This window comes from Dendrobates tinctorius, unplaced genomic scaffold, assembly GCF_039654945.1.
Source record: "Dendrobates tinctorius isolate UK_male_01 unplaced genomic scaffold, ASM3965494v1 ptg000227l, whole genome shotgun sequence".
Classification (NCBI taxonomy): Eukaryota; Metazoa; Chordata; class Amphibia; order Anura; family Dendrobatidae; genus Dendrobates; species Dendrobates tinctorius.
Window position 1 is genome coordinate 231,156 of NW_027361894.1, and position 9,488 is coordinate 240,643.

At 46.2% G+C, this 9,488-nt stretch overlaps 1 protein-coding gene across 1 annotated transcript; it reads right to left on the reverse strand.

The window, feature by feature from the left end:
• Positions 1–1,048: 1,048 nt before the first annotated feature.
• LOC141059342 (uncharacterized) lies at positions 1,049–6,149 on the reverse strand. The gene is made up of 8 exons (XM_073555667.1): positions 5,580–6,149; positions 5,419–5,502; positions 5,087–5,227; positions 3,119–3,250; positions 2,670–2,843; positions 2,122–2,571; positions 1,609–2,018; positions 1,049–1,517 (listed from the first exon to the last, which is right to left on the reverse strand). The coding sequence occupies exons 1-7, from the start codon at positions 5,834–5,836 to the stop codon at positions 1,793–1,795; spliced, it is 1,464 nt and encodes a 487-aa protein (XP_073411768.1). The 5' UTR covers positions 5,837–6,149; the 3' UTR covers positions 1,049–1,517; positions 1,609–1,792.
• Between the last annotated feature and the right edge of the window lie 3,339 nt (positions 6,150–9,488).

A 9,488-nucleotide genomic window follows, 5' to 3' on the forward strand; every position in this document is an offset into this window, starting at 1 on the left:
AATAGCATTGGTATCCAAATAGCTCAATAGGCCGCAAATCACATCCCTCGGAGGTTCCATTGGCTTCGGCTTTGGTCTAAGTGATCTATGCACCCTCTCTATTATAATTCGATCACATGTTTCTTGTGGGATTAAGAGGGCAAAGATCTCCTTCGTAGATTTTTCTAATATTTCTGTGGAAACACTTTCAGGTAAGCCTTTTATCCGTATGTTCTTCCTGCGACTCCAATTTTCCTGATCCTCGAGAGCCAGAAAAGAGTTGTTAAGCTGTGCTCTGTGGTAGTCCAGATGCTCTCTCATGGCATTGGAGTGGCTAATGATAGAGGACTGAGAGGACTCCAAAGACTCCACTCTATTACCAATGTGTAGCAAGTCCGCTCTCATGCCAGATATCTCATTAACTAATGGTTTTATAGCTTGTGCTAATAATTTTTTAAAAAACGATCTAGAAAGTTTCCCAGAATCTGATTGAGTGACATCGCTGCCTGAAGCATCATCACTGGAGTCTGAGTCCTCGACATGCTCCTCCTCCACAACCTCTGCAGGGAGCCTTTTAGCATTAGGCTTAGACGAAGCAGATTTATTTTTCAAAAATTTATCCATTTCACCCTGTTTGCTTCTATACGCCTCTGCAGCCAACGGTTTTGCACGCTCTTTGTTAGTTTTGACCATTTTGCTTAATTAAAGCGCGCCTTTAATTTACCACCCGTGCGTCCAGAAAAGTCTAGTAGTGCATTTTTCTATATGAAAATAGCCCCATGCAACTTGGAGGGCGAGGGGTTAATATATGGAAACATCCGTGGGGATCTGCTGGAGCCGGTAGGGACAGGGTAACGTCAAATCCCCACCACGGCGCTGCAGAAAAGACACAATGTCCTCCTCACCAATGTCGCATAAATCTGTAGACAGCAGCACCTCTATGTGGGGAGAGCGATATCCCCCGATCCAAAAACAACTCAGACCCTGGGAAATGTCTCAGTAAAAATAGGGGGCCGTCAACAACCCGTCTGGCCCAGAGCCAGCACCCTCCTCCACCGCACGTATCGATAGTGATCCCCGCAGGCCCCAGAGACAGCTCACCGGGGGTTCCCTCTCACCGCCGTTTGCTCTAACGGGCGAGACCGCTCCTTGTTCCGCGGTCTCACGCCTCTATCGAGGGCCTCCTGCGGTCCGGTTTCCAGGCCTTGTGCTCAGGGGGATGTAAAGATGGCGCCCGTCTCTCTCCAGCGCTGCAGCACCCTCCACGAGGCCGCTGTGCGCTCCGGTGTCACGGCGGAGAGCAGCAGCCCCTCTCTTCTCCCTACCACCCCTCACCTTCTCCTCCAAGCCCGGGGCACTCTAAAATTAGTTTTAGCCACTTTCGTCCGGGCCAAATAAGGCAGTTTTGTGGCTGGAAGCGGGAGCTGCCATAAGACACGTCCTCCCTGTGTGAGATCCAGGCCATGCCCCCCGGCATCTTCCGAATTTTCTGTCATGCACACTGTAGGTCGAACATGTCTAAAATACACATCGAACCACTGTAAAGGCAAAAAAAAAAAAATACAATTATATGACTCAAAAACCCACATTTCAACTTTGCAGTAAGGAGTAGACTTTGATAAATCCTACCTTTTCTTCGGTTGGAGTCAACGCAAAGCTGGCCACTTGTTGTGTTGAATTCTTGTGGTCCTTGACCCCGATGACCACAAAGTCTTCTCCTTTATATGAATGCTGAACCCTCTCCTTCCACTCAGAAACCTACAAGTCACAAGATGGTAAAGTTTGAGCAACAGGTGTTACTTAATAGGACCAGCTAGAGGAGGTGGTTACTTGCAGTCATATGCTGTACTACTCCTGGTCGTTGTGCGTGCTTCAGCACCAGGAGGCACTCCAGGTAATAAAGAATTTGTAGATGTTGTTCTGTATCTTTGCTCCCATTACAAACATTTCTGATACACCTCAAGAATTCCGGCTTTGCGACATCTAGAATTTTCTGAGCCTCCACTGCGTTCATTGTCAATGAATTCAATGCCCGGTACCTAAGAAAAAAGTTAAAACATATGATGTTAGGTCATCTGAAAACCTGGAGGGGATTAAGAATTTGTTATTAAATATACACAAATCATAATAGCCATAATTCACCTTTTGCCAACAACCTCCTTTGAAATGCCTTTAGACAGCCTAGTCTGAATGTCTTTGGTCACACCTTCGAAGATTTTGAAGGAATTGTACAAATCCCGGTCCTCATGCGCCAGATTGGATGCCCTCAGTTGATGGTGGACGAATCTCTTCAGATGCTTCAAGTAATTGCATACTGTCTGGGATGTGAGTTTGATATCCTGTAGCTTAGTTAAAAATGAGATAGACTTTGGGATGTCCAGCACAAAGTTCAAGGTCACACGTTGTGGGTCCATATAGTAAAGGAATCTTGCGATGTTCTCAACCTCTTGCTTGTAGTTTTGAACACGCAGGGTCCTGTGTAAATAGTAAGCAAAACTTTGCAGAATAGGATCACTTAGCGAATGACGTTTATAGAGACCTGCAGTCTTCATCTTTTTCCGGATATCAGTTGTCCATTTTGTCTGCATAACTCTAATTTTGGTGGAAAGAACAACAAGCCAATGTTGAGATATTTTAGAAACCATGAAAAGTCAAGAAAAACCATGAAAATATAATGCGCATAAACTAACTTCTGTGTTTGCAAATCCAAAGTACTGGGTTCCTCTTCATCCTCACTTTCCATTTGTGCAGAGGCTGTGGAGTCATCAGTTTCTTCTGTGTGATCCACAGGTGCTTGTACCGGGTCCACAGACACATCTTCAGAAGCATCGACTGGATCAGCAATGCTGCGGTCACAGGATTCACTGGAAGAGATTATTAGCACTTTATCAATTACAAGACTGTAGATTTAAAAAAAATACATTAGCAACTCTTCTCTGCAGTGCTATTTAAACTGTCATTTTGTATGTCAGGGATGGGTAAGGCCAAGTATACACAGCGGCATACATCCCTGAGCAAAATCTCTCTGTCCAAGCACTTGGGGTGTTTCAGCTCTTGGCTGTCAGGAGTGAGACCAAGTCTTCACTCACAGCTGCTTAAAAGTAAGTAAATTAACCCCTACTCCAATATACACACTAACCTCTCCGAATTATTCAAGTCAGCGATATTGCTTGAAATGTCTTCATTCTCCAATCTATTTTCAGAGTGCACAGGGGCTGTAGATCCTTCCACATTGGTGGCAATGGCAGGTGGCACCTCCTCTTGGAGCGCCCTATAAATTATGAAAAAAGGAAAAGAAAAAAAAACAACAACTTGGATGCATATCAATCAATCAATCAATCAAATTTATTATCGCCAAGTACATATTACATATATACAAGGAATTCTTTGTGGCAAAGAGGCAACATAATATATAACAACAGATACAACAAGTAACATCTAACAAGACAGATACAGTATATAGTCTACACATGACGATTTAATTGTTGAACAGAGAGTGGATAGAAGCTGTTTATATGGCGGTTGGTACTGCATTTGGGGACTCTGAAGCGACGTCCTGAAGGGAGTAGTTGGAATGAGGAGTGTCCCGGGTGAGAGGGTTCGGATGAAATTTTCAATGCATGGGATCGAATACTCTTATCATAAAGATCCTGGATTTTAGGCAGGGGGGAGCCTATAATTCTCTCTGCTGTTCTGAAAGTCCTTTGTAAGCGGAGTTTGTCATGCGCAGTGGCTCCCCCATACCAGACTATCAGAGAGGAACAAATCACAGATCTGATGACAGCATTAAAGAATAAGATCAGCAGATTCTTAGACAAACCATATCTTTTCAGCTGACGCAGGAAAAACATCCTCTGTTGTGCTTTTCTTATAACAGCATCCACGTTTTTCCCCCATTTAAGATCATGAGAGATGATAACACCAAGGAATTTGGTCTCTGTGACCCTAAGAACCACTTCGTCATGGATGTAGATTGGAAGTATCTCATGTTGATCTTTCCTAAAATCCACAACCATCTCGGCAGTTTTTTTAGTGTTGAGTACAAGATTATTGGCTTTACACCAGTCACATATTCTTTCCACCTCACTCCGATACAAGTCTTCAGCATTTCCCCTGATGAGACCAATCAGTGTCATATCATCGGCAAATTTCAAGATTTTTACTGAGTCTGCTGAAGAGATGCAATCATTCGTATAGAGAGAAAACAGTAACGGGGACAAAACACACCCCTGAGGTGCCCCGATGTTTGTGACCAAGGTGTCCGAAGTGAATGGTCCAACTTTTACACTCTGTATCCTGGCTGTCAGGAAGTTATAAATCCACAAGCATAAGTTGAGAGGGACTCCAAGAGCTACCATTTTCTTATGAAGTAAATTCGGATCAATGGTATTGAACGCTGAGCTAAAGTCCATGAAAAGAATCCGGACATATGAGTGCCGTTCATCTGTATGATCCAAAATGTACTTCAGTGCCAGATTGACAGTGTCGTTTGCCGAACGATTCTCCTTATAGGCAAACTGAAGCGGGTCCCATAGCTTCTGCGTGAATTTTATCAGGTGGGACATCATAATTGTTTCGAAGACTTTCATAGCTACAGATGTGAGTGCTACTGGTCTATAGTCGTTCAACTCAGAGGATCCCACTTTCTTGGGGACAGGGATAATTGTGGAATTTTTCCAACACTGAGGTACAACGCACTCTTTCAGTGACACATTGTATATATTTGTCAGTATAGGGGCAAGCTGGGTAGCACATACTTTCAGACACATTGGAGATACACCATCAGGGCCAGGTGCCTTTTTGACCTTAAGTCCCTTCAGGATGCGTATCACCTCTGCCTCGGAGATCACTACTTGGGTGTTGCACAATGAATGATCTTTATATGAACAGACTGAGGAGCTTAGAGATGAATAGCCACTGTGTGTAGAGCTTGCCTCAAATCTGCAGTAGAATTCATTTAACTCTGCTGCCAGACTTCTGCTGGGGTTCAATATCCTTCCAATGTACACACAACGCAACAGGTACCGGTGTGGGTGAGGCTAAGTCCACAAGCATAGCTGCATAAAGCTGAGTAAATTTCCCCCACCCCCAATTTATATACTCTGACCTCTTTCCAATCTCTCTGACTTGGGTACTTCCGATAGGCTCTTCATTCTCCAATCTGTCATCACAGTCTTTAGGGTCCAGAGTGGCTTGAGATTCCTCCACACCGCTGGGAACGACAGTTGGCACCTCCCCTTGGAACATCCTGTAAAAATTTTGAAAAAAAAAAAAACAACTTGGATGCATATCCTTCCAATGTACACACACCGCAACAGGTACCGGTGTGGGTGAGGCCAAGTCCACAAGCACAGCTGCATAAAGCTAAGTAAATTCCCCCACCCCCTATAAATAAATTTACATAGAGATTTATATACATATATATATCTACACACTAACCCCTCGCTGTGGGCTGGAGATTCCTCTGTAGGTGCTTGCTCAATACTGGTGCAAGGTCTATGTGTCTCTTCATCTTGGACAGTCCTGTAAATTATAAAAAAAGAAAATGATTACCGGACAAGTAGATATACGAGACATAGGTGGACAAAAGGGGGACATACCTGGCCACCACTGGCTTGTTTACCACAAGGTATCCTCTATCCTCCAGGAAAGTAACAACAGTCTCCGAGGACCTGAGAGACAGTATATCTTCATACTTGATGGTCCCTCCTTTTGATGCAATCTTGATGAGGTTCTGCCTTGCGGTTGCCAAAGTAGCTTTTCTCTGCTCGTCAGTGTCAAACTTACAACATTGTCGCTTGAGATGTTTGGCAAGTAATGTTGTTACTTTGTAGCAGACCGGGCAGGTCATGGGCATCCTAGACAACCTATTAAAATAGAAATGCAAGATTTTTATTTCAGGAGTGGAATTATCAAAAGACTCAGTCACATGTGTGAATGTGAATTTACACTTTAATATTTGGTGTGAATTTGCACCGCAAGCGTAAGCGAGTTCACAGAAAATTCACATGTACATACCCTCTACTCCTGGCCTCTGCTTCTCTCTCCCCAGGTTTGGATAAGTTTACATTAGCGTTCGGCTGAGCTGCGTACTTCCTCCATCTAGCTCCGCCTACGTCTTCATGTGTCCTGCGTACCTATCTTTAACATTGGGTATGCAGGACATGAGGATGTATGCGGATGCATAATTTTGACATGCATGGTCAAACAGGTTGGTCACACGTGTGAAACATAGTGTTTGACAAGTGTGACCAACTTTTTACTGCTGCATAGACAGCATCAGTAGTAAAAGACAATGTTAAAAATAAAAAAAATAAAAAATAGTGATAAACTCACCTTCCGAAGGCTTCTAGAGTCATCCCGCCCCTCAGCCACGCTGCCGGCACCTTCTGTTCCCAGGGATGCATTGCGTGAATGACCTCTGATGATGTAGAATCTCGCGAGAGCGCGATTTCATCAGAGGTCATTCGCGCAACGCATCACTGGGACCGGAAGATGCTGGCAGCGTGGCTGAGAGGCGGGAGGACTCCAGGGGCCTTCGGAAGGTGAGTATATCATTATTTTTTTTATTTTAATTCTGGGTACCAACCGCACATGAAGCGCTCACTTTACGCAAGGTGGGCATAGCCACATGCGTAAAGTGAGCATTTCAATGCAAGTCTATGGGTGCGGAATCGCCGCGATTCCGCACAAATAATGAACATGATGCGGATTTCACCGTGATGCGATTCCGCAGCCGTAAAATCCACAGCATTTGCACAGCAAGTGCGGAATCCCATTGGGAACAATGGGATGCATTGTGCTATGCGTTTAAGCGGAAACGCTTAAAAAACGCAACGTGTGCACATAGCCTCAGAGTAAACATAACCAGTGCCAGAGGGTCCACAAATAGTGCCAGAGTGCCCCATAAACAGTGGCAGACAGTACACATAAGCAGTGCCAGAGGGTACACATGAACAAATAGTGCACCTAGGAACAGTACCATTGTCCCCATAAGCTGTACCAACAAAGTCAAGGCGCTCTCCATCTCCTCCTTGACAGGAGAGGAGAGGGAGAGAAAAAAAGAAAGACAGACAGAGACAGACAATTAGAGTTGAGCGACTTTTGGTTTTTTAGGGTCGCGTTTCGTTTAACCCGACTTTTCCAAAAGTCGGGTCGAGCAAGATCGTCCGATTATAGGCAAAAGTCGGGGTCGTCCCGAAACACGAAACCCAATGTAAGTCAATGGGGAATAAAAGTCGGCAGTGAGAGGAGGACAGGAAACACACCTACAGTGCCCATTTGAATGCCAGAAGCATCAATTCTTCTTACTTAAGCTTGTCAACCTTAATTAACTTCATAATACAAGTTACGCACTGAAAAATGGGGGTTATTTGGCTAAAGTTGTGTGGGGGAGGGCTGGCTGCAGGTTTTCATGTGCCCTGGGCGAAAGAGCGCCCCTTTAACACATACCACAACTCATACACGTGATTGCACAAAGGTGAGAAAGGGTACCGTATCCCCAGATAACATGTATGGATAGCGTACACATTCAAAATATATGTCTATACATCAGGAGGCAGGCTCAGACGGTGTTAGGCCCAGTATGGATTTGACGGCCCAGACTACACAGCGGAGGAGCAGGGAGAGGTAAAGATTGCAAATGCTGGGGCCCTGCCCAAGCAAGGGGGGCCCACTCGTGGGCGTCGGTACTGGCACTGGGCCCCTCATAGTACGGCGGTGTGTCTGACGGCGGGTGTGCACCACCACCGTCAGAGACACTTGATTGCACTATGCAGGACCCTGTGCCAGTGCCCGCGCCCAAGAGTCGGCCTACCCACCTGTCCAGGGCAACGGCACTCGCACGGTGTCATGCGCTAGGTAGTGACCCCGGCCATGGGGGGGGAGGCAGCACAGTTAGGGAGTTTTAGAAAGTGGCATATGTTGATGTTGGACATTCAGCTGATGCAAAAGGTGAAGTAGGTCAAGTCCCAGGAAGAGGTGGACCAAAGCAAGCCATTTTTCTGTCACCCTATGTGTCATCAGGGAAAGGTGGGACAAAATCCTTGGAAACCCATGCGTGGTTCATTTTAATGAAGGTTAGATCATCCACATTTTGGGTTGACAGACGGGTCCTTTTTTCTGTCAGGATTGATCCAGCTGCACTGAAGACTCTTTCCGATAGCACACTTGCAGCTGGGCAAGTGAGCTCCTGTAAGGCATATTGTGCCAATTCAGGCCAGGTGTCCAGTTTAGCGGCCCAATAGTCAAAGGCGAATGACCTGTGTGGGAGAACATCGATATGGGAGGAAAAGTAGTTTGTAACCATAGTTGACAACTGCTGTCTCCTGTCACTTTCCATCGATGCAGTATTACCAGTTGTGTGAGCGGTACTTGAAAAATCAGTCCACAACATTGTCATGAAACCCCTGTCTCCAACGCCACTTCTGCTGTGTGCACCACGAACACCTCTGCCAAGCTGCCCCCGGCCCGTACGGCTCGTGTGAGAACCATCACCGCTGCTGTGTGCTGGGAATGCCTCAAGCAACCGATTTACCAGAGTTGCTTGTTTATTAGCCAATATTAGGTCAAGGTTCTCCTGTGGCATGATGTTTTGTAATTTGCCTTTATAGCGTGGATCCAGGATGCTGGCCAACCAGTAGTCGGCATCGTTCATCATTTTGGCAATGCGTGGGTCCCTTTTTAGGATCTGCAAGGCATAATCTGACATGTGGGCCAATGTTCCCGGTGTCAATGATGCACTGCGAGTGCTGGTTGGAGGAGCACTTTCTGGCAAATCCACATCCCTCCAGTCACGCACAAACCCTGTACCAGACCTTGCCACGCCAACATTTTCACTTGCCCCACGAGATGCATCCTCCTCCCCTAAGTAATCATCCCCATCCTCCTCCTCTTCTTCCTCCACCTCGTCCAGGAGAGGTCCCTGAGCAGACAATGGCTGAATGTCATCAAGGATTCCCTCCTCCTCTTCCTCCTCATCAACATTGGCTGCTGACGCCTGCTCCTTAAGGTGCGTCAAAGTTTGCATGAGCAGAAGCATAAGTGGGATGCTCATGCTTAGGATGGCGTCGTCTGCGCTTACCAGCCGTGTGCATTCCTCAAAACACTGAAGGACTTTACAGAGGTCTTTCAGCTTCGACCACTGCACACCTGTCAACTCCATGTCTGCTCTCAAAGTGCCTGGCCGTGTATCCTCCCACAAATGCATTATGGCCTGCCTCTGCTCGCACAGCCGCTCCACCATGTGCAGGGTGGAGTTCCACCTTGTTGCAATGTCGATAATGAGGCGGTGGTTGGGAAGGTGGAGCAATCGCTGCAGCTTCTGCATACGAACGGAGTGTACAGGCGACCGGCGGATGTGCGCGCACAGTCTTCCCACCTTCTGGAGCAGGGCTGTTAACTCCGGATAATTTTTTGAGGAAGCACTGCACCACCAGGTTCAAGGTGTGAGCCAAGCAAGGTATATGGCTGAGTTTTGAAAGGGCTATGGATGCCACAAAATTACGGCC

Coding starts and splice junctions, on each gene's coding strand:
- LOC141059342 (XM_073555667.1), bottom strand. CDS start 5,836: ATGCCCATGACCTGCCCGGTCTGCTACAAAGTAACAACATTACTTGCC. Junction 5,228..5,418: donor TCTCCAGCCCACAGCGAGGG/GTTAGTGTGTAG, acceptor AAATTTTTACAG/GATGTTCCAAGGGGAGGTGC. Junction 3,251..5,086: donor GTCAGAGAGATTGGAAAGAG/GTCAGAGTATAT, acceptor CATAATTTATAG/GGCGCTCCAAGAGGAGGTGC.